General features: G+C 40.9%; 1 protein-coding gene across 5 annotated transcripts in view; it reads left to right on the forward strand.

Moving 5' to 3' along the window:
* Positions 1–25,670, forward strand: part of HERC2 (HECT and RLD domain containing E3 ubiquitin protein ligase 2) — a 237,601-nt gene that overhangs the window by 11,789 nt on the left and 200,142 nt on the right. For all 5 annotated transcript variants that reach the window (XM_040227910.1, XM_040227909.1, XM_040227906.1 and 2 more), the window contains 2 exons: positions 1,663–1,777; positions 23,683–23,820. In XM_040227910.1, the coding sequence (XP_040083844.1) occupies positions 1,663–1,777; positions 23,683–23,820 (253 nt within the window). The remainder of the gene's footprint in view (positions 1–1,662; positions 1,778–23,682; positions 23,821–25,670) is intronic.

Here is a 25,670-nt window from a genome sequence, read left to right on the forward strand (position 1 = left end):
CAGATATGAGTGCTGAGAGAAAGTTGTTGCTTCTATGAGAACTAAGTCGATTGCCAAATTGGTTTTCTATTGCTGTGTAACAAGTCACTGACCAGAAAATATATCAGCTTAAAACCACTCTGTGTACTCTGCTCCTTTTCTCTGCGGGTCAGGAGTCTGGCTATGGCTTAGCTGGGTCTTCTGCTTTAGGACTCACAGGCTGCAGTCAGGGTGCTGACCAGTTTGCATTCTCATCTAGGGTTTTATTGGTGTCCTTGTTGGCAGAATTCAGTTTGTGGGACTGTGGGACTGAGTTGTGGGCTCCTAGGAGACACCCCTCTCCGTAGGCCGCTCATGGCAGTGGCTGTGGAGAGTGTCTCTTCTGGACGGTCCCATCCTCTTCAGGGCTTTTACCTCACATGACCCTAGGATAATTTTCCTTTCGATTGACTAGACATCAGCTGATGTGAGACCTTAATTATATATGAGAAATTCCTTCACCTTTGCCACAGAGAGAAACAAAACCTAGTCCAGGTGTGATGTCCTCTCCTGTATTTGGAGGCCCTGCCCAAACTCAGAGAGAGGATTACGCAGGATGTGTGTGTGTCAGGGGTTAAGAATCTTTAGGGCATCTTAGATTTGTCTACTACACATTGCTTGGGTAAAACTGAGATGCTTAAAAAAATTACTTGTACAGGTTAGGAAAGAGAGAATTGATAAGGATTGGGGGAGATGTCTTGAAAATCTAGAAGAATTGTGTACTAAGATTGTTCACAAAGTGCCCTTCAGTTCTTGGAGAGTCTGGAAGTAGTGAATGCTTCATGAGAGTGGTGTATGTGCGATTGATGACAAGGAACAAGCTAGTGGACTTGTGAGCAAAGAAAAGGCCCTGGCCTTCCATTGAAAGATGGTTAACAGATGTGTTTGTTTTAGTGTAAAGTGTCTTGTCTGTCTGAGAAGAGGGTTTCTACTGTACCTGCAGTTTTCAGAATGGATACTTGCTCTGGGTGTTCACTGTGCCCTGACCCTTGGTCATGACTGCTTGCTCTGGGAAACCTTTTCTGACTCCCAGATGTGGACAGCCAAGAGCACTTTTCGTGAGAATGTTATTTTGTCTTTGAATATCAATATGGACTCGTGTTTTTATGTACTATTTCAGTCTAATATAGTTGTTAAATATTTTGCTGTTCAAAATTATTCTCAGTTTGGCCAGTGGAGGAGTTCCTATCAGGCTTTGAGCAGCTTTTTATGGTGCAAACCTAAATATTCCTGGCTCACTATCAAAGTTATATTTGGATTAACCTCCAGGTTATTCAAGGGTGAAGTATAGTTTTATTAATAAACATGTTAACTTGCATGTAAGGTAAACTCAAAATCTTGCTTTCATTTACCTCTCTTGCCTCCTACCTATGTTCCCCTTCCTATAAGTGATCATATTATTTGTTACTGGCTTATCTTTCCAGAGCATGTGCCCAGATGTGTCTTTTATCTTGTATCTTAAGTAAAACTTAGTATGTAAAATATTATGCATGGTACCTTGTTCACTTAATTGTGTACCTTGGGACAGTTTTCATTAAATGTTGAATGACTAGATAGTAAGTGAGATTTTTTTTTTCACATTATTCTTTAAGAATTGCATTGTGAGTGTGATCACTCTGAATTTATTTTATTTATCATTACCAGCTTGCATTCACAAGGGATGGACTCTGTGGTCTGTGGAATGAAATGGTTAAAGATGGAGAAATTGTATATACTGGGACAGAACTATCACAGAATGGAGAGCTTCCTCCTAGAAAAGGTAAGGGCCTTTAACTAATATTTTTCATTTTTTGAAGACCTTTATAAATTGAATTCTATAGAAATTTTGGATTGTGCTGTATCGACAGGAGTGTGCCTGAGTATAACTCTGAAGTTTTGCTTTCACTTTGGAAATGCCTAAATGATAGTTAATATTAGGTGCTTCCTGTATTTTGTTGTTCTGCCCAGACTGAAGGCCTTTTAATTGCAGAGCCACCTGCTGTGCTGTCCTTCCTCTGATGTCTCATTTGCAGCTTCTGGGAACTCCACTTATTGTTTTTTTCTAAGTTTTGAAATATACCTTGGTTTGGCTAACTATAAATTGTGGTTTTTATGTGGTTGAGTGGAAATAGTATTCTGAAATTTTTCCAGCATGACTATCCTGTGCATGTGTGTGTGTGCGCGTGCGCTCAGTCATGCCTGACTCTTTGCGACTCCATGGGCTGTAGCCTGGGAGTCTCCTCTGTCCATGGGACTTTCCAGGCAGGAAGACTGGAATGGGTTACCGTTGTTTTCTCCAGGGGGTCTTCCTGACCTAGGGATTGAACCCTGTCTCTTGGGTTTCATGCATTGCCAGGCGGTCTTCTCCATTGCATTACCTGGGAAACCCCTGTGACTATCCTGTGGGAGTGTATAAAACACTTTTTGGGAGCCTTTGGCCTTTGGACTTTTATTGTATTTGTCTGTGCAGGGAAATATCAGTGAACACTCTTGTTGGGCATAGGATTATGAAAATGCAGTGAAGTCTGTTGTTCTTGTCTTTGGCTGTGAATCAGAATCATTGTTTAGGCTTTAAAAAGAAATGGATGCCTGTACCCACCCCAAACCTGTAGAATCTGAACAACCCTACTTGAGACCCACTGCTGAAGTTTATTAGTCCTGCTATTTGAAAATCATCAGGATGGATAAAGTTATTTTAGAAAGTAGTGGGACTTCCCTGGCTGTCCAGTGGATAGGACTTCACCTTCTGATGCAGGGGGTGTGGGTTCAGTCCCTGGTTGGAGAGCCTCATGCCTCCAGCCAAAAACCAAAACATAAAAGGGAAGCAATATTGTAACAAATTAAAGAAAGGCTTTAAAAATGGTCCACATTTAAAAAAGAAAAAAGAAAGTAGTTACTTTTCATAGAATGAATTAGAATAGTGTCCATTTGAAAATACATTGGAAAAACAATATATCTTTTCAGTTACAGTGTCTAGCAGAGTGAGCTCATTTTTTCCCTGATATTTTATTTTGAAAACTTCCATGCACCCACAACAACTGACAGGTCTGTACAGTGAGCCCCTGCACACTCATCCCTGGATCATACTAATCTATCCTCTGTCCACTGGTGCATCTTACCTGACTCTGTTAGACATTTCATGCATATTATTAACAAGATTGACTTCAGTGTAGCTTTTTGTCTTTAGGGCAGAACTTACCCATAATAAAATATATGTTTTGAGTTTCCTGTTCCATAAGTTTCAACAGACATAATCAGTGTAACCAACCACTCATTGGTGCTCCCACTTTGAAGGTTCTCACGTGCCCCTTACTGGCTCTGTCCTGCTCTCTCTACTCATAGGCAACCACTGATCTGATCTTTTTCTGTCGTGGATTGGTTTTGCCTGTTCTAGACTTTCATGTAAATAGTATCATGTAATCACGTTACATGCTTGTTTCAGTTTGTAATGATTTATTAGTTTTAGTAGTTCATTCTGTATACTTTTAAAGTTTTCGTGCCTTTTCGTCCTATCCTTCTAGTATTAATGCATTAAAACATACTTAAAACGTTTTTTGTGAAACATTCGTTCTAAAAGATACTCTGAGAAAAACTAATTACATGGAAAAATTCAAAGTCTATTTCTTTTTCATTACATTTCATGACTATTTGTTGTTCTTTGTTTTTTTTTTTTTTTAAATTTGTGGTTAGAAAGCAAAGTGTAGGGCCTTGCTGATGGATCAGTGGTAAAGAATCCTTCTGCCAGTGCAGGAGACACGGGTTTGGTCCCATGTCCAAGAAGATCCCATATGCCGCAGAGCAACTCAGCCTGTGCCCCAAACTAGAGTCTGGGGGCTGCAGCTGCTGGAGGCTGCGTGCCCAGAGCCCAGGCCCCACGAGAGGAGCTGCTGTGATGAGAAGCCCTCACACTGCAGCTAGAGAGCAGCGCCCGCTCGCTGCATCCAGAGGAGGCCTGTGGGCAGCAACAAGCACCCAGAAGGCCAAAAGCAAATGAATTTAAAAAAATAAAAGAAAGCAAAGTGTAATTGTTCTTTATGTAGGTCCTAAATTAATAGCTTTTTTCTTGACATTCAGTAAAAGGTCTTGTTTTTAATAAGACATGATATATGCTTCTTGTTATGAGAAAATACTTTTTTTAATAGATAGATTTACACACCTAATTTCATTTTTAAGACCATGGTCTTTTTTTTTTTTTTTTTGGAGGGGGTGGTGCGCTGCATTATATAGCAGCTTGCAGGACCTTAGTTCTCCAACCAGGTTTCAAACCAAGGCCTCTGGCAGGGAAACTGCAGAGTCTTAACCACTGGACTTTCAGGGTATTCCCAAGACTGTATACATTATTTTGTTGTTGTTCAGTCAGTAAGATCTGTCTGACTCTTCGCAATCCCATGGACTGCAGCATGTCAGGTTTCCCTGCCCTTCATCTATCTCCCAGAGTTTGCTCCGATTCACGTCTATTGAGTTAGTGGTGCTGTCTTAACCATCTCATCTTCTGCTGCCCTCTTCCTTTTGAATTCAATCTTTCCCAGCATCAGGGTCTTTTCCAATGAGTTGGCTCTTTGCATCAGGTGGCCAAAGTTTTGAAGCTTAAGCATCAGTCCTTCCAATGAATATTCAGGATTGATATCCTATAGGATTGACTGGTTGGATCTCCTTGCAGTTGAAGGGACTCTCTAGAGGCTTCTCTAGAACCACAATTCGAAAGCATCCATTCTTTGGCACTGAGCCTTCTTGATGGGCCAATTCTCGCATCCATACAAGACTACTGGAAAAAACATAGCTTTGACTTTACAGAGCTTAAGTGATATCTTTGCTTTTTAATATGCTGTCTAGATTTGACATTGCTTTCCTTCTAGGGAACAAACATCTTTGAATTTCATGGCTGCAGTCACCATCCATAGTAATTTTGGAGCCCAGGAAAATAAAATCTGTCACTGCTTCCACTCTTTTCCCTTCTGTTGGCTATGAAGTTACAGGACTGGATGCTATGATCTTAGTTTTTTGAATGTTGAGTTTCAAGCTAGCTTTTTCACTCTGCTCTTTCACCTTCATCAAGAGGCTCTTCAGTTCCTCTTCACTTTCTGCTGTTAGAGTGATATCATTCACACAGCTGAGATTGTAGATATTTCTCCCAGCAATCTTAATTCCATTCTGTGATTTATCCAGCCCAGCATTTTGCTTGATGTACTCTGCATAGAAGTTAAATAAACAGGGTGACAGTATATAACCTTGTTTTACTCCTTTCCCAATTTTGAACCAGTTCCTTGTCCAGTTCTGTTTCTTTTTCACCCGTGTACAGGTTTCTCAGGATCCAGGTAAAGTGGTCTGATATTCCCCCTTCGTGGATCATAACCTTTTCGTGGTGAAGAAACTTGAATAACTCAGTGAAGCTGTAAGCCATGCGGTTCAGGGCCACCTGAGACAGGCAGTTCATAATGAAGAATTGTGACAAAACGTGGTCCACTGAAGCAGGGAATGGCTAACCACTCCAGTATTTTTGCCACAAGAACCCCATGAATAGTATGAAAAGGCAAAAAGATATGACACTGGAAGATGAGGCCCCAGGTTGGAAGGTGTCCAGTATGCTACTGGGCAAGAGCAGAAGGCAATTAGTAATAGCTCTAGAAAGAATGAAGCATTTGGGCCAAAGCTGAAATGACTTTCATTTCAACTGTGGATGTATCTGGTGATGAAAGTAAAGTCCAGTGCTGTAAAGAACAATATTGCATTGTAACCTGGAATGTTAGATCTGTGAATCAGGGTAAATTGGAGGTGCTTAAGCAGGAGATGGCAAGAATGAACATTGACATCTTAAAGCAATCAGTGAGCTAAAATGAACAGAAATGGGTGAATTTAATTCAGATGATTTTCATATCTACTACTGTGGGCAAAAAACCTTTAGAAGAAATGGAGTAGCCCTCATAGTCAACAAAAGAGTCCAAAATGCAGTATTTGGATGCAGTCCCAAAAATGACAGAATGAACTTGGTTTGTTTTTCAAGGCAAACCATTCAACATCACAGTAAACTGAAGTCTATATCCCAACCCCCTTGATGCCAAAGAGGCTGAAGTTGACCGGTACTTTGAAGACCTACAAGACCTTCTATAACTAACATCAAAAAAAGATTCATTCTTTTGTCCTTTTCACATAGAGGATTGGAATTCAAAAGAAGGAATTCAAAGGATACCCAGAATAACAGGCAGGTTTGGCCTTGGAATATAAAATGAATCAGAGCAAACACTTAACACACTGATCATAGTAAACACCCTTTTTCAATGACCCAAGAGATGACTCTACACATGGACGTCACCAGAGGTCAATACCGAAATCAGATTGATTATGTCCTTTGTAGGCAAAGATGGAGAATTTCTATGCAGTCCACAGAAAAAAGACCTGGAGCTGACTGTGGCTCAGATCATGAGCTCCTTATTGCAAATTCAGGCTTAAATTGAAGAACGTAGGGAAAACCACTAGGCCAGTCAGTTAATGACCTAAATCAAATCCGTTATGATTATACAGTTGAGGTGACAAATTGATTCAAGGAATTAGATCTGGTAGACAGAGTGCCTGAAGAACGATGGCCAGTTGTTTGTAATATTGTACAGGAGGAAGTAATCAAAACCATCCCAAAGAAAAATACATGAAGGCAAAATGGTTGTTTGAGGAGGCTGAGGAAGGAAGAGATATACCGAACTGAATGCTTAGTTCCAGAGAATAGCAGTGAGAGATAAGAAAGCCTTCTTCAATGAACAATGCAAAAAAGTAAAGGAAAACAATAGAATGTGAAAGACTAGAGATATCTTCAAGAAAATTGGAGATACCACGGGAACATTTCATGCAGAAATGGGCAACAAAAAAGGACAGAAACAGCAAGAACTTAACAGAAGCAGGAGAGATTAAGAAGAGGTGACAGGAATACACAGAAGAACTATATAGGAAACATCTTAATGACCTGGATAACCATGATGGTGTGATCATATGCCTAGAACCATACATCCTGGACTGAAGTCAAGTGGCCCTTAGGAAGCATAACTACAAACAAACCTAGTAGAGGTGATGGAATTTCAATTGACCTGTTTAAAATTCTAAAAGGTGATGCTGTCAAATTGCTGCACTCAGTATGTTAGCAAATTTGGAAAACTCAGCAGTGGCCCCAGGATTGGAAAAGGTCTATTTTCATTCCAGTCCTAAAGAAGGATAATGCCAAAGAATGTTCAGACTGTCGTACAGTTGTGCTCATTTCACATCTAGTAAGGGTATGCTCAAAATCCTTCAAGCTCTGCTTCAGCAGTATGTGAATCAAGAACTTCCAGATAGATGTACAAGCTGAATTTAGAAAAGGCAGAGGAACCAGAGATCAAATTGCCAAAATTCATTGGCTCATAGAGAAAGCAAGGGAATTCCAAAAAAACATTTACTTTTGCTTCATTGACTGTGCAGACTCTTTGACTGTCTGGATCACAAGAAACTGGAAAATTCTCAAAGGTAGAAATACAGAGCACCTCACCTGTCTCCTCAGAAAACTGTGTGCATTGTATGTGACTGTAGTGTGGCTGATTGTGCGAAAAGTGCAGATCAGAGCAGAAGAGCCTTAGACGCACTGTTGTCTCTGCTCTGTTTCCCGGGGACTGACCGTTTTCTCCTGCACACAGCGATTCAGGATGAGTTCTTACTGTGGTTTAGCTTGTTTTCTTCATTTCTGGGATATAGTGGCTTTTAATAATTGGAGCTTACCTAAGAATGAACCTTCTTTTCTTCCTTTTAGAACTTTTTGATCCTACTGATGAGGAAAGAGTGCTTCCACCTAGGTAGTAAGCTTTGTGTTTCCTTTTCGGGGCCTGTCCTGCAAAAGACAGGCTAGATTATAATCTTACACTTTTTTTTCAAGTGACTATTTCTTATAACCCTGTTTAGAGTTACCGTATTTTGAGGGAAAATAGAGCAGGGAATAGGATGTAAAGAAGGGAAAGTTAAGAGGCTAATAACAGACACACTAAACTTAATTTTTAAATTTTTGTCAGGGGCTGACCTTTGTGTGAAGAACTGTTTCGTTTATTGTAAACCTTCTCAGTCTGTGCAGATAGTAGAAATAAACTAGCCAGTTGTTTGCTTAGTCAGGCCTCTTAAAAAGTTTTATTGCTATTTCTGTTACATTACTAATGTCATTTATGGACATCAGTATTAACTTTTTATAGTTTTTATATAGTTCTTATGGAGTTTATTTTGGCTTTTTCTGACTTTGTATTGTGCATGGTTTTTAGGGTTTTCTTTTCTCTTGGTCTAGTCAGTGCTCTTCAGTTATATGTGTTTCAATTTTAAGCGTCCAGAGATGAGTTTTTAATTTTTTTTAAAGAACGTGACAACTTTTCTCCTGGTTTCATAGTTTCTCTGTGGAGGATATAAAATATTGGATATGGCTTTTTTTCCCAAATAACTCATGATTATTTGGGCAGCAAATGCATTTGCATACATAAGTGTTTAACAGGATCATAAAAACCCCATGATGTTACCCACAGCCAGTGCTGGTGGAGTTCAGGAGTGGCATGATTCCTGCGGTTTGTCAAGGAGACCTGGCCTGGGCCCAAGGGTGGTGGTGCAGGTGGGGTCCTCCAGGTGGAGGACTGTGAAGAGCAGTGGTATGTATGGTGGGCAGGGAGCAGCAGATAGGGGTGGGCCAGCCTGGAGGGACATGGACTGCTTGAGTGCTCAGCTGCATCTAAATCTAGGAGAATGCAGCTGCTGATGCAGTGGACACATTCTGGGGGGACACATACATAAACTCGAGGCTAGAAGCTATTGCACAAAGGGCTGTGAGCGTTAGGAAGAAAGTCAGAACTCAGTCCTCCTAGCAGTGAGAACTCAGTTGAATCCTGATTCTGTAGCCTAAGGGTTCTCAAACTGTGAGGTTCATTAGGATCTCCTGGGGTCTTGGTCAGACACTGGCCTGACCAATGAGTGTCTGGCCCCATCCTTAGAGTTTATGATTTCTTGGATTTGGGGTAGGACTTGGGAATTTGCATTTCTAACATGGTTCCAAGTTCTGCTGATGATGTTTGCTTTTCAAAGTGTGTTGTGTCTGTACAACCAAAATCTATTACCTTGAGAGTTTTAGAGACAGGAAGAGAGCTGATCCTGGGAAGATGGCATCAGACAGCTTTCAGAGGAAGTTGATCTGGGCTTGAGAGAGGATGGCTGTGCTATAGTCACAGAGAGAAAGCCCAGGGTGGTAGTAAAGGGTTCGCACCTTTCTTTATTGATCAACTTTGTCAATTCTGACACATTTTTTGCAGGTTTTGTTAACTAAGGCAGATAAAGTTTACCTCAAATCTTCTGTTATTTACTGTATCTGCCAACTTATCTCTTACCATCTTGTTTCATGTTTTTGCATAACTGGACATTTTTCTTTAAGACAGAAATTACTATCTTTCTTCCTTGATAGTAACCTTTAGCATGTTGCTTATATATTTGTGTTTCTCTGCCAGCCTTCTTTCTGGTTTAGTCTCAGCCATTCATGTGGTTGAGATTATGACTTTTATCTGAATTAAGTATCTGCCTGTCAGTGCAGGAGACACAGGTTTGATCCCTGGGTCAGGAGGATCCTCTGGAGAAGGAAATGGCAACCCACTTCAGTATTCTTGCCTGGAGAATCCCATGGACAGAGAAGCCTGGTGGGCTGTAGTACATGGGATCACAAAACAGTCCGAGATGACTTAACGACTAAACAACAACAAATTCAGAGTGTGGTTCTACACCAATTCTGTGATTCTTCAGCACCAACTGAATGTCTGATAATTCAGTCCAGTTCTGACACTTAACTATTGGAATTCAGTCCTCACAAGTGAAGGGCTCAGTTCTCCAAGGCTGCCTCCACTTCAGATGCCAGACTCCGATGGGATTCCCAGGTTACTCTCACACTTGCCTGACTGACTACAAATTTAGAGGTTTCCATAACCCTCTAAGCCCCCAGTTTTTTTGTTCAAGAGATTTTATTTAATCTCCAACCTCTCTCTCTCTAGAGGTCAGAGATGGTCCTGATAGTTTTCCCCTCTAATCACTGTTGGGTCTTTCTGGTGACCAGCTCACATCATGGAGCTATCTAGAGGCCCCATCCTGAGTCAGTTCCTTAGCATAAGCTCAGGTATAGTGGAAAGGAGCTTGTTGTGAATATCAAAAGATATTCCTGAGTAAATTGCAAGGGTTTTAGAATCTCTGTGCCAGGAACCTAGACCAAAGATCAAATAAATATTTTTATTATATCACAGATAAAAAAGTATGATATTGGTGTTAAACATTTTAGCAGAACTCTGGAGTCCACATTATAAGAGTCCCATTTTACATGTTTAATAAGCAAAGAGAATGTGCTAATTAATTAAGTGTAAAGTTGGTTTTGCATCTTGGCATACAATAGCATGAAGAGGCAAAGGCATGTGTACATTTATTTGTTAACTTTTGTGTGGTGACTGATGATCTGGTAGTCTCTCTTAGCATGTGTACAGGATTTCACGAATTCAGTAAGTCAGTTCAGTCACTCAGTCGTGTCCAACTCTTTGCGACCCCACGGACTGCAGCATGCCAGGCTTCCCTGTCCATCCCCAACTCCTGGAGCTTGCTCATGTCCATCAAGTTGGTGATGCCACCCAACCATCTGTGTTGTCCCCTTTTCCTCCCGTCTTCAATCTTTTCCAGCATCAGAGTCTTTTCCAATAAGTCTTCACATCAGGTGGCCAAAGTATTGGAGTTTCAACTTCAGCATCCGTCCTTCCAATGAATATTCAGTACTGATTTCCTTTAGGATGGACTGGTTGGATTTCCTTGCAGTCCAAGGGACGCTCAAAAATCTCCTCCAACACCACAGTTCAAAAGCATCAATTCTTTGGTGCTCAGCTTTCCTTATAGTCACAACTCTCACATCCATATGTGATTACCAGAAAAAAGTTGCTTTCACTGTACAGACATTTGTCAGCAATGTAATCACAAACTGCTTTTTAATATGCTGTCTAGGTTGATCATAGCTTTTCTTCCAGAGAGCAAGTATCTTTTAATTTGATGGGTGCAGTCAACATATGCAGAGATTTTGGAGCCCAAGAAAATAGTCTGTCACTGTTTCCAGTTTTCTCCCATCTATTTGCCATGAAGTGATGGAACTGGATGCCATGATCTTCGTTTTTTGAATGTTGAGTTCTAAGCCAGCTTTTCACTTTCCTCTTTCACTTTCATCAAGAGGCTCTTTAGTTCCTCTTTGCTTTCTGTCATAAGGGTGTTGTCATCTGTGTATCTGAGGTTATTGATATTTCTCCCGGCAATCTTGATTCCAGCTTGTGCTTTATCCAGCCCAGCATTTTGCTTGATGTACTCTGCATAGAAGTTAAACAAACAGGGTGAAAATATACAACCTTGACATATGCCTTTCCTGATTTGGAACCAGTCTTTTGTTCCATGTCCAGTTTTAACTGTTGCTTCTTGACCTGCATATATGTTTTGCAGGAGGCAGGTAAGGTGGTCTGGTATTCCCATCTCTTTCAGAATTTTCCAGTTTATTGTGATCCACACAGTCAAAGGCTTTGCCATAGTCAATAAAGTAGAAGTAGATGTTTTTCTGGAATTTTCTTGCTTTTTCTATGATCCAGCGGATAATGGCAATTTGATCTTTGGTTCCTCTGCCTTTTCTGCATCCAGCTTTAACATCTGGAAATTCATGGTTCATGTACTGATGAAGCCTAGCTTGAAGAATTTTGAGCATTACTTTGCTGGTGTGTGAGATGAGTGCAATTGTGCAGTAGTTTGAACATTCTTTGGCATTGCCTTTCTTTGGGATGGAATGAAAACTGACCTTTTCCAGTCCTGTGGCTACTGCTGAGTTTTCCAAATTTGCTGGCATATTGAGTGCAGCACTTTCACAACATCATCTTCCAGGATTTGAAATAGCTCAGCTGGAATTCCATCATCTCCACTAGCTTTGTTCTTAGTGATGATTCTAAAGCCTATTTGATTTCACATTTTAGGATGTCTGGCTCTAGGTGAGTGATCACACCATTGTAGTTATCTGGGTCATTAGGGTCTTTTTGTGTGGTTCTTCTGTGTCTTATTGCCACCTCTTCTTAATATCCTCTGCTTCTGTTAAGGACCATATCTGTCCTTTACTGTGCTCATCTTTGCCTGAAATGTTCCCTTGTTATCTCTAATTTTCTTGAAGACATCTTTATGGTCTTTCCCATTCTGTTGTTTTCCTCTATTTCTTTGCACTGGTCGCTGAGGAAGCCTTTCTTATATCTTTTTGCTGTTCTTTGGAACTCTGCATTTAAATGGGTATATTTTTCCTTTTCTCCTTTGCCTTTCTGTTCTCTTCTTTTCTCAGCTATTTTTAAGGCCTCCTCAGCCAACCATTTTGCCTTTTTGCATTTCTTTTTTTGGGGGATGGTCTTGATCACTGCCTCCTGTACACTGTCACAAACCTCCATCCATAGTTCTCAGACACTGTCTATCAGATCTAATCCCTTGAATCTATTTGTCACTTTCTCTGTTTAATCGTAAGAGATTTGATTTAGATCACCACCCTTATGGCAGAAAGTGAAGAGGAACTAAAAAGCCTCTTGATGAAAGTGAAAGAAGAGAGTGAAAAAGTTGGCTTAAAGCTCAACATTCACAAACAAAGATCATGGCATTTGGTCCCATTTCCTCATGGCAAATAGATGGGGAAACAGTGGAAACAGAGATTTTATTTTTTTTGGCTCCAAAATCACTGCAGGTGATGAGTACAGCCATGAAAGTAAAAGATGCTTACTGCTTGGAAGGAAAGTTATGACCAACCTAAACAGCATATTAAAAAGCACAGACAGAGGTCTGTCCAGTCAAGGCTGTGGTTTTTCTAGTAGTCATGTATGGATATGAGAGTTGGACTATAAAGAAAGCTGAGCACCGAAGAATTGATACTTTTTCACTGTGGTGTTGGAGAAGACTCTTGAGAGTCCCTTGGACTGCAAAGAGATCAAACCAGTCAGTTTTAAAGGAAATCAGTCCTGAATATTCATTGGAAGGACTGATGCTGAAGCTGAAACTCCAATACCATGGCCACCTGATGTGAAGAGCTGACATATTTGAAAAGACCCTGATGCTGGGAAAGATTGAGGGCAGGAGGAGAAGGAGACGCCAGAGGATGAGATGGTTGGATGGCATCACTGACTCAATGGACACGAGTTAGGGTAGATTCCGGGACTTCGTGTTGGACAGGGAGGCCTGGCTCATGGGGTTGCAAAGACTCGGACACAACTGAGTGACTGAACTGAACTGATAGAGGTTCTTCATCTTTGGGTGCAAAAATATAGTCAGTTTGATTTCGGTATTGACCATCTAGTGATGTCCATGTGTAGAATCTTGTCTTGTGTTGTTGCAAGAGGGTGTTTGCTACCACCAGTGCATTCTCGGCAAAACTCTGTTAGCCTTTTACCTGCTTCGTTTTGTACTCCAAGGCCAAATTTGTCTGTTACTCCAGGTATCTCTTGACTTCCTACTTTTGCATTCCAGTCCTCTATAATGAAGAGGACATCTTTTTTGAGTGTTAGTTCTAGAAGGTCTTGTAGGTCTTCATAGAACCGTTCAAGTTCAGCTTCTTCAGCATTACTGGTCAGGTCATAGACTTGGATTACTGTGAATGGTTTGCCTTGGAAATGAACAGAGATCATCCTGTCATTTTTGAGATTGCATCCAGGTATTGCATTTCAGACTCTTATGTTGGCTACGATGGCTACTCCATTTCTTCTAAGGGATTCTTGCTCACAGGAGTAGATATAATGGCCATCTCAGTTAAATTCTCCCATTCCTGTCCATTTTAGTTCACTGATTCCTAGAATGTTGATGTTCACTCATGCCATCTCCTGTTTGACACTTCTTCTTTTTTTTTTTTTCTGTTTGACACTTCTAATTTGCCTTGATTCATGGACCTAACATTCCAGGTTCCTGTGCAGTATTGCTCTTTACAGCATCAGACTTTACTTCTATCCCCATCACATCCCAAACTGGGTGTTGTTTTTGCTTTGGCTCTGTCTCTTCATTTTTTGTGGAGTTATTTCTCCACTTTTCTCCAGTATCATATAGGACACCTACTGACCTGGGGAGTTCATCTTTCAGTGTCATACCTTTTTGCCTTTTCATTTTGTTCATGGGGTTCTCAAAGCAAGAATACTGAAGTGGTTTGCCATTCCCTTCTCCAGTGGGCAACATTTTGTCAGAACACTATGCAATGACCCGTCCATCTTGGGTGACCCTACATAGCATGGCTCATAGTTTCATGGAGCTAGACAAGGCTGTCATCCACGTGATCCGTTTGGTTAGTTTTCTGTGATTGTGGTTTTCATTCTGTCTGCCCTCTGACAGATAGGGATAAGAGGCTTATGGAAGCTTTCTGATGGGAGAGACTCACTGAGGGGAAACAGGGTCTTGTTCTGATGGGTGGGGCCATGTTCGGAAAATCTTTAGTTCAGCTTTCTGTTAGTGGTCGTGGCTGTGTTCCCTCCTGGTTGCTTGATCTGAGGCCAATCTGTGGTGGAGGTAAGGAGGATAATGGTGACCTCCTTCAAAAGGTCCCACGCACACACTACTGCACTCATTGCCCCTGACCCTGCAGCAGGCCACTGCCGAACCTGGCCTCCGCCGGAGACTGCTGGACAGTGACGGGCATGTCTGGGTCAGTAACTTGTGAGGTCACTGCTCCTTTTTCCTGATTCCTGGTGCGTGGAGGGTTTGTTTGTGCCCTCGAAGAGTCTGTTTCCCCAATCCTGTGTAAGTTCTCGTGGCTCTATGGTGGGGTTAATGGTGCCCTCCACCAAGAAGGTTTATGCCATACCCGAGTCTGCTGCACCCAGAACCCCTGTGGCAGGCCACTGCTGACCCGTCCCTCCACAGGAGACACTCAGACAGAGTTCTGGCTCGGTCTCTGTGAGTTGAGTGTACATTTTGTGCCCTTCTCCTGTCTGAGCAGCTCAGGCCCCCAGGTGCGTGGTGAGCACACTGGCCCAAGGGGGGCTGTGTGTCTCAATCACCTCCCTGGCCCCAGCCGCTCGGTTTGCCAGGGGCACCGTGAGAGGACCATATCAGGTGTGCTGTGTCTCTTCTGGAGAGCTGCTCTCACCCCAGACCCTCCTGGCCGATGTCCACCGTCCAGGGTCTCAGGAAGTCGGCATCAGCAGCTGGGAGCCTCCTTACAGTTTGGTGGAAGATGTCTCTGGGGCTGAGATTGTAGCAGTCCCTTGCCTTCCAGCTCTGGCTGTCGCAAGCCTGCCTCTGCCTCCGCCTCCGGGCATTCTCCTTTGGTATTCCCTCAGTCCTTTGTTCTGTGAGCAGGCCAGGCTACCTGTTATGTTGTTAGGTTAGAGCCTTTCTTGGGAAAGTTCCCACTTCCGCATTTGTAGTTAGGCGTGTATTCTCGGGATTTTTTTTTTTTTTCCTCTGGGTTATGTTGCCTTCTGAGATTCCAAAAGTCCCCACACACCTGTCTGTGAGAGGGTTTCCTACTGTGTGGAAACTTCAGGACTCCCTCCCCAGGACAGGTCTCTGTTCCTAACTCTTTTGTCTCTCTTTTTGTCTTTTGTATTTTGTCCTACCTCCTTTCGAAGAGATTGGGCTGCCTTTCTGGGTACCTGGTGTCCTCTGCCAGTGTTCAGGTGTTCTTTGGTGGAAGTTGCTCAGCATTCAGATGATCTTTTGATGAATTTGTGTGGGAGAAAGTGGTCTCTCTATTCTCCATCATCTTGAAGTATCTCTTTTTAGTTTTAATTAATTTTATTAATTGAGATTTTTAGTGTAATGGTTTATTTTATGTATCAACTTTGCCATGCCATGTTGTCCAGATATTTGTTTGATTAAATATTATTCTAGATGTTTCTATGAAAGTGAATTTTGAATGAAATTCACACGTAAATCCATGGACTTTGTGTAAAGCAAATTACACTTCTTAATGTGGCTGGGCCTCATCCAGTCATGTGAAGAGCCTGAGTAGAGAAAAGACTAACTTTCTTCCAGCAAGAAGAAATTTTCCCTCCAGATTGCCTTTGGGCTCAAAACTGTAACATCAGCTGTTCCTTTGTCCCCACCTTGCTTGCTTTTTCTGTACTTTTTGAAGTTTAATTTCCACCATTGTGGAAGCCAATTCCTTAAATCAGTTTCCTCCTGCCACCAACACACGTGTAATCCCCCCCCCAACCCATTCCTGTTTCATTTTTGTGGAGAATTTTCAGTGATACATTTATTTATTATTTTTTACAGTTGTCCCAGAACCATTTATTGAAAAGATTTTTCTTTCTCCAGTGGTTTGTTTACATAAGTTTGTTGAAAATTAATTGGCTATAAACTTAAGGGTTTATTTTTAAACCTCAATTCTATTCCATTAATGTATATATCCATACTTATGCCAGTATCACACTTTCTTGTAGTTTTTTAGTAAGTTTTGAGATTAGAATGTGTGAGTCCTCCTGTCTTGTTCTCTTTAAAGTTTATCTTGGCTATTTTGGGTTCCTTGCATTTTCATAATTTTAGATTCATCTTGTCCATGTCTACAGTAAGTACAACTGGCATTTTGATAGGAATTGTACTGAATTTATAGTTTAGTTTTGGGGATTATTGCCATCATAATACTGTTGTCTTTCATTGCATGACATGAAAAGTTTTGCTGTTTATTTAAGTCTCTTAATGTTTTTGTATTTAGATTGTTGTTCAGTCACTAAGTCATGTATGACTTTGCGACCCCATAGATAACAGGCTTCTCTGTCCTCTGCTTTCTCCTGGACTTTGCTTAATTCATGTCCACTGAGTTGGTGATGCCATTTAACCATCTCATTCTCTGTTGCCCCCTTCTCCTCCTGCCTTAGATCTTTCCCAGCATCAGGTTCTTTTCCAGTGCATCGGCTCTTCTCATCACATGGCCAAAGTATTGGAGCTTCAGCTTCAGCAAAAGTTCTTCCAGTGAATATTCAGATTAATTTCCTTTAGGATTGACTGGTTTGATCTCCTTGCTGACCAAGGGACTCTCAAGAGTCTTCTCCAGCTCCACAATTCAAAAATATCAATTATCCCATGCTTAGCCTTCTTTATGGTCCAACTCTCACATCAGTAACATGACTAATGGAAAAACCATAGCTTTGACTGTATGGACCATTGTTGGCAATACACTGTCTAGGTTTGTCATAACTTTCCTTCCAGGGAGCAAGCATCTTTGAATTTCATGGCTGCAGTCATCATCTGCAGTGATTTTGGAGCCCAAGAAAATAAAGTCTCCCTGTTTCCATTTTTCTCCCATCTATTTGCTGTGAAGTGATGTGCCCAGATGTCATGATCTTAGTTGTTTGAATGTTGAGTTTTAAGCTAGCTTTTGCACTGCTGTTTCACCCTCAGGAGGCTCTTTAGTTTCTCTTCACTTTCAGCCATTAGAGTGGTATCATCTACATATCAAGGTTGTTGATATTTCTCCTGGCATTTTCATGTTTGGCTGCAAAGAACATAATCAGTTGCATTTCGATGTTGACCATCTGGTGATGTCCATATGAAGAGGAGTCTCTTAGGTTGTTGGAATAGGGTGTTTGCTCTGATCAGCGTGTTTTCTTGACAAAACTGTTAGCCTTTGCCCTGCTTCATTTTGTCCTCCAAGGCCAACCTTGATCTCTTCACTTCCTGCTTTTGCATTCCGATTCCCTGTGATGAAATGGACATCCTTTTTTGGTGTTAGTTTTAGAAGGTGTTGTGGGTTTTCATAAGACTGCTCAACTTTGCCTTCTTCGGCACCTGTGTTTGGGGAGTAGACTTGCATTACTGTCATGTTGCATGGTTTGCCTTGGAAATGAACCAAGATCATTCTGTCATTTTTGACATTGCACCCAAATAGTGCATTTTGGACTCTCTTTGTTGACTATGAGGGCTACTCCATTTCTTCTAAGGAATTCTTGTCCACAGTATTAGATACAATGGCCGTCTCAGTTAAATTCTCCCATTCCTGTCTAGTTCACTGATTCCTAAGGTGTTAATGTTCAGTCTTTCCATCTCCTGCTTGACCACTTCCAATTTGCCTTGATGCACGGGCCTAACATTCCAAGTTCCTATGCAGTATTGTTCTCTACGGCAGCAGACTTTACTTTCAGCTCCAGTCACCTCCGCGGATGAGCATTGTTCCATTGAGGCCCCGCCGTTCCATTCTTTCTGGAGCCGTTAGTAAGTGCCATCTGCTCTTTTCCAGTAGCATCTTGGACGTCTTCCAACCTGGGGGGTCATCTTTTGTAGTATATTGGACATCTTCCCACTTGGGGCGAGGGGCCTTATCTTTTGGCATCATATCTTTTGGGCTTTTCATATTCTCCGTGGAGTTCTCCAGGCAAGAATACTGGAGTCAGTTGCCATTTCTTCCTCCAGTGGACCATGTTTTGTCAGAACCCTTCACTATGACCCATCTGTCTTGGGTGACCTGGCATGGTTTTGGTCATAGATTCGTTGTGTTATGCAAGCTCCTTCACAACAACAAGGCTCTGATCCATGAAGGGGAATGTTGTTAGATACCTATAGTTTTTTTTTTTTTTTTTAATTACAATCTTTTTTTTTTTTAATTGAGAAGCCTGTATTATTGAGCAAGCTTTCTTCAAGGTAGTGATTAAAGTGAAAATAAAACACAGTTGAACTTACGTTGTGCAGTAGAATGCAGGAGTCTCTGATGGTGGCCCTGGGCCGTTTTAGGAGTGCTGCTCCAGCTGTGGTCCCTGCCCGTGGGGAGAACAGCACAGAGGGGTTGCCTGTACCTCTAGCCTGGACCTCAAGCATAGTGACTAAGCAATAACAGCTCCTCTTTCTGTAGGTCCTACACCTAGCACCTTCTGACAGTGCTTTGAGAGGAAATCTCGTTGGGTGGTTGTGAAAAATCTTACTGTACTAGAACAGGAGAGTGTTAAAGTCTTCTAGTCTTCATTTCATCTCCTGCAATCTGCTCTTCCCCTTCAGGGTGTTACCCTGGAAAGTTAGGAAGGTCAATTCCCACACTTGCCTATCCCCATCTTTGCATAATCTGTGGGGTGTGTGTGTTCCATAATAGTTTATGTTCTGTTTGTTTGCTCTCTGTAAACTTTGAGCCCTGTGTTAATGGAAAGAAGAGATGACATACTTAACCTTTTGTCTCAGAGCTTGTTGTGGAGCTCTTCTTGGTTGTTTTTGTATCCTCAAGTGACTTCCTCCTGCTTTTGCTGTTGTAAATGTTCTTGTTTATGCTCCTGAGTGTAAAACTTGAGTTGTGTTTAGTGATGCTTCTTGTCTGCTTCCTGGTGATGAACGATTATATTGCTGATGTTATATGAGCATTTTATGTTCTTTTTTTATTGGTAATATTTACAATGAGATTTGCATCAGAGGTTGACAGACTTACTCTAAAGGGCCAGCCAGGGGACCCACTTTTGGGACCTTGCAGTTGTGCCAAAGCAGCCATACACAAAACTAAGTAAACATTGAAATATGAAGTTTTTATAATGTTTTCATTAGAAAATATTCTTTTGATTACTTTTCAACCATTTAAGATGTGAAATCTTTTCTTAGCTTTCAGACTATACATAAGCCAGCTTCAAGCTGGAGTTTGCTCCCAGCCTTGTAGGCAGACCCTATGGGTGTGTAGGGCCTAGCAGTTACAGCCTGTGCTGCAGTCCAGCCCAAGCTCTTTGCCTAAACTGTACTATGAGGTGCAGTGTCTTTTGCATCTGTGAACAGGAGACAGAAGCCTGCCTGCTGGAAAAATTGTTTTGTAAGGATTAAAAAGAATAATGCTCTGCTGTATGGCCAGGTACTTTGTATTGTATACTTCAGCTTATTTTCACTTTCCTTGTGCTGTTTCATTTTTGTCCCCCTTCTTCAATCCTGCCTTTTTGAAATGTGCTCTGTCTTGGTGAATATTCAATGTATACTTTAAAAAGAAGGCATGTGTCTACTCTTATTGGATGGCTTGTTGTATAAAGTGTTGATCACATCTGTTTGGTTTATGCTTATGATTTTCAATTCCTTATCAGTGCTGATTTTCTTTCTGTTTGTTTTGTTACTGACAGGGTAGTATTGGTGTCTCTAACATAATTGTGGATTTGTCCATTTTTCCTTTTAGTTCTTGATTTGTATGTTTTGGGCTTTGACTTCATATACATGTAAGGTTGTTATGTTTTCTTTGGTGAATTTACTGCTTTATTATTATGTTCAGTTTAGTTCAGTTCAGTCGTTCAGTCGTGTCTAACTCTTTGAGACCCCATGAACCGCAGTACGCCAGGCCTCGCTGTCCATCACCAACTCCTGGAGTTCACTCAGACTCACGTCCATCGAGTTCTTGATGCCATCCAGCCATCTCATCCTCTGTCGTTCCCTTCTCCTCCTGCCCCCAATCCCTCCCAGCATCAGAGTCTTTTCTAATGAGTCAACTCTTCGCATCAGGTGGCCAAAGTACTGGAGTTTCAGCTTTAGCATCATTCTCTGCTTTATCTCCAATAATTTTCTTTTCTCTGGCATCCGTTTTATGTGATATTAAAATAGTCATTTTAACTTTCTTTTGATTAGTATTGTTTGGTGTATATATATATTTTTTCCATTCATTTACTTCTAATCTTATTTTTATATTCCAAGTGAGTTTTGTAGAGATTGCATGTAGTTGGGTCATTTTTAGAAAATCCATTGTGACAGTCTGTCTTTTGTGTTCAGATCATTTATAGTATAATTCATGATATGTTTAGATTTTAAGACTTCTCATCTTACTGTTTGTTTTCTGTTTCTGCTTCTCTCACCTGCCTTTTTGTGGATATTGGAATGTTATTTTTAAGTTGTTGCTGCTGCTCAGTCCTGTCTGACTCTTTGCGACCCCATAGACTGCAGCACACCAGGCTTCCCTGTCCTTCACCAGTTCCTGGAGCTTGCTCAAACTCATGTCCATTGAGTCAGTGATACCATCCAACCATCTCTTCCTCTGTTGTCCCCTTCTCCCTTCAATCTTTCCCAGCATTAGGGTCTTTTCTAATGAGTCAGCTCTTGGCATCAGGTGGCCAAAGTATTGGAACTTCAGCATTAGCATCAGTCCTTTCAGTGCCTGTTCAGGGTTGATTTCCTTTAGGATTGACTGGTTTGATCTGCTTGCAGTTGAGGGGACTCTCAAGAGTCTTCTCCAACACGACAATTCAAAAGCATCAATTCTTAGTCTCTCAGCCTTCCTTATGGTCCAACACTCACATCCATACATGACTACTGGAAACATAATAGCTTTGACTGTATAGACCTTTTTGGCAGAGTAATGTCTGTGCTTTTTAATATGCTGTCTAGGTTTGTCAGAGCTTTTCTTTCAAGGAAGAAGCAGCTTGAATTTCATGGCTGCAGTCACTGTCAGCAGTGATTTTGGAGCCCAAGAAAATAGTCTGTCACTGTTGCCATTTTTTTCCCCATCTATTTGCCATGAAATGATGAGACTGGATGCCATGATCTTAGTTTTTTGAATCCTGAATTTTAAGTCGGCTTTTTCACTCTCCTCTTTCACCCCATCAAGAGGCTCTTTAGTTACATTACAACAATAATCTATGTTTTGTTGGATTTTTTTTTTCCCCTTTTTCTTTTGGGTCACGTTGTGTGGCTTCCAGGATCGCGTCCCCCGACCAGGGACTAAACCCAAACCCTTGACAGTGAGAGTGCACAGTCCCAACCACTGGACTGCCAGGGAATTCCCTTGATATTTCTGTAAATAAAAGAGGTACCATTAACCATAGCTATGGCGTGATGTTGAGAGAATGGGACATAAGTAGTATACTGTGACAAGGGCTTTTTCTTTGGCCTCAGGGGCAGAACGTTAAGTTAATTATACTTGTCAGTTCCTGACACACTATTTCCAAATCCATATTTTTAAGTGTTTTTCTGTCTAATGAATTTGTTTTTATGTTTGTATTATAAATACACTGGTATTTGCAATGGCACCCCACTCCAGTACTCTTTGCCTGGAAAATTCCCATGGACGGAGGAGCCTGGTAGACTGCAGTCCATGGGGTTGCTAAGAGTCAGACACGACTGAGCAACTTCACTTTCATGCACTGGAGAAGGACATGGCAACCCACTCCAGTGTTCTTGCCTGGAGAATCCCAGGGACGGGGGAGCCTGGTGGGCTGCCGTCTGTGGGGTCGCACAGAGCTGGACACGACTGAAGCGACTTAGCAGTAGTGGTAGCAGTGTACACTGTTCACACATTATGCTTTGTCTGAGGTGCATTAGATTGCTGCGAGCCTTTGTCCCTGCATCCCCCCAGTCACAGGCCTGTCTGAGAGCTCTGGGCATGTGCCTGGAGGTGACTGCTGGACCTCCCGTGCCCTAGATTGCTCTCCAGGAGGGCTGTGGGCGCGACTCTCCCACAGCTGTGTCAAGATTTGTGCCTCCAGCTCCACCTTTCTCCTGACACTTGGCATTATTTAGTTATTGAACTAAATAATAATAGCCCTCATCATTGAGGGCTTATTCCCTGGCATCTATTGTTCTAGGCCCTTGGGATACAGAGAGCAAAACCAGATGGAAAAGGAATAAAAGGTCCTGCCATGGAGCTTTTATTTTAGCTTTCTAACAGTTGTGAGTTTGGTGAGTGTAAAGTAATATTTCATTGTTTTAATTTATACTTTTTCTAAGTGTGAATTTGGTATCTTTTCATAGATTAGCCTTTTTGGGGTGCTTCTGTTGGACATTTGATATTTTTCTTATAGAATGTCAGAGTTTCTTTTATACCTTGTTGGTTTTAAATACTCTTCACTATTTGTGATATGATACACTCTTTTTTCACAGATTTAGATGTAATAGTGGATGCTAACTAACAACACAGGTTTGAACTATGTAGGTCCACATATGAGCAGATTTTTTTTTCAGTAGTAAGTACTATGGTACTGCATGATTGGTGGTTTGAATTGCTGGATATGGAAGAACTGCGGATTTTTGACTGCACATGTTGTTCAAGAGTCAACTGTCTATTTCTAATTACTATTTAGAAAATAGTTTCTATATTTAGAAAATAGTTCATTTAGTAGCAGTCTTCTAGGATAGGATGCATTTACACTTCAAGGTTAATATTAGTTCTTTCTTAGTTTGCTAAGTAAGGAGTTTCATTACAAGTTTTCTTAGGCTAACTTGTCAGTGGCCTAGAGTTGAGGTACTCAGTTTACTTCTGCATTGCAGCATTGCTGAACTGCTATCTCAGTGGTAGTGGCCCTGTGTAACGTTGGTTCTCAGTTGGTGTGGGGTAGGGCAGTGTGTAGAGTTGAAGATTTTTGAATCACATTCCTATTCCATGTCCTCCCTTACTGTGGACACACCGCAATTGGGAATCGCTGGATAAAAACAACTCATGTTAATATCGAAGACTTAAGATTTTTAGTTGAGAAATATAGTAGGAAATTGATAGAATGTCTTGGAAGACATATGTCAAAGAACAGTTTGAGTGATGTTTTGATTTTTCAAATGAAAAGAGTCACTGGGCCATTCGTTACTTCTTAAATCACACTGTATGTTATGTTGATGAGTCATGTAATTTTTTCTTCCCAGTCGTCAAATGGTAAGCGAATGATGTGTGTTGCAACTTAACTTTTCCATTCTTTTTGGGTGAAAATTTGCAGACTGGCAAGTGTTATGTTACATTTTAAAAAGCAATTAATATACTTAAATTTATAAAAAATTTTCCAGATGATGGTGTTGATACTCAGATTGGAACAAAGAAAGAAGATCTGAATGACAAAGAGAAAAAAGAAGAGGAAGAAACTCCTGCACCTGCATATAGGGCCAAGTCAATCCTGGAGAGCTGGGTATGGGGTAAGCAACCAGGTATGAAGATCTTTTAAACTTCTAGTTGTTTGAAATGAATGGCTTGGCATTCATTTTCTAGATGGAGTAGATGGACTTTATTTTTGTCGTGGGATTTCTAAAAATTAAACTTAAAGTTTTATATTTTAGCAGTGCGCTCAGTCACTTGGTTGTGTCTGACTCTTTGCCACTGCATGGACTGTAGCCCATGGCTGCTCTGTCCCTGGGGTTTTCCTGGCAAGAGTACCGGAGTGGGTTTGCATTTCCCCCTCCAAGTTTATGTTTTAGTAGACTGTGCAGAACAGACATTTTACCACTTCAATCACTTTTAAGTGTACCCTTCAGTGACAGTAAATACATTCACACTGTTGTATACCATCCATTTCCAGAGCCTCTTTATCTTGCCAAACTGACACTTCCCTTTCTTGCCTTGGAAATCACTTTCTGTTTTTAGGATTTTGACTAGTCTAGGTACCTCATTTAAGATGGTTGCCATCCAGCCATCTCATCCTCTGTTGTCCCCTTCTGCTGCTTTCAGTCCTTCCCAGCATCAGGGTCTTTTCCAGTGAATCAGCTGTTTGCATCAGGGGGCCAAAGTATTGGAGCTTCAGCTTCAACATCTGTCCTTCCAGTGTATATTCAGGGTTGATTTCCTTTTGGATTGACTGGTTTGATCTCCAGACTGTCCAAGGTTAATACATAATATTTGTTTTCTCTTTCTGACTTACTTCACTCTGTATAGTAGGCTCTAGGTTCATCCACCTCAGTTCAGCCGAGTCACATTTGTTCCTTTTTATGGCTGAGTGATATTCCTTTGTATATATGTACCATTGTACTTCTTTATCCATTCATCTGTCAGTGGACGTCTAGGTTGCTTCCATGTCCTGGCTATTGTAAGTAGTGTTGCAACAAACATTGGGGTGCATATGTCTTTTAGAATTGTAGTTTTCTCTGCCCATTTTTTAATTGAGTTGGTTTTTTTGTTTTAATGTTGAGTGAGTTTTTGTACATTAATCCTTATTGGATATATTGTTTATAAATATCATCTATTCAGTAGGCAGCTTTATCATTTTGTTGATAGTTTTCTTCACTGTGCAGAAGCTTTCTAGTTTGATGTAGTCCCATTAGTTTATTTTTGCTTTTGTTTCCCTTGCCTGAGGAAACATATCCAGAAAGATAGTGCTAGGACCAGTGTCAAAGAGCATATTGCCTAGTTTTTCTAGAAGTTTCATGGTTTCAGGTCTTTCATATAAGTCTTAAAATTTAATATCAGGGAGCATGATACCTCTAGCTTTGTTCTATCTCAAAAATATTTTAACTATTTGAAATTTTTTGTTTATGTTTCTGTACAAATTTTAGGCTTATTTGTTCTAGTTCTTTGAAAAATGTCATTGAAATTTTGATAGGAATTGCATTGAATCTGTAGATGGGTAGTATGGTCATTTAAGTAATATTAATTCTTCCATTATATGAGCACAGTATGTCTTACGTTGCCAGTTTCCTTTATCAGTGTCTTACAGTTTTTTAACTACAGTTCTTTTACCTCCTTAGATTTATTCCTAGCTATTTTATTCTTTTTCATGTAGTTGTCAATAGGACCCTTTTTCTTAATTTCTCATTCTGATAGTTCATTGTTTGTGAATAGAAATGCAACAGGTTTGTGTTTATTAATTTTGTATCCTAAAACTTTACCAAATTCATTGACGAGTTCTGATAATTCTTCTGAGTGTCTTCAGGATTTTACATCATGACATTACAAGCAGTGACAGTTTTACTTATTCCTTTACAGTTTAGATTACTTTTTCTTCTTTGCTATGGCTAGAACTTCAAATACTATGTTGAAAAAAAGTTGTGAGAGTGGGCATCCTTGT

The sequence above is a fragment of the Oryx dammah genome, unplaced genomic scaffold (genome assembly GCF_014754425.2).
Source record: "Oryx dammah isolate SB20612 unplaced genomic scaffold, SCBI_Odam_1.1 HiC_scaffold_27, whole genome shotgun sequence".
In the NCBI taxonomy this organism is placed as follows: domain Eukaryota; kingdom Metazoa; phylum Chordata; class Mammalia; order Artiodactyla; family Bovidae; genus Oryx; species Oryx dammah.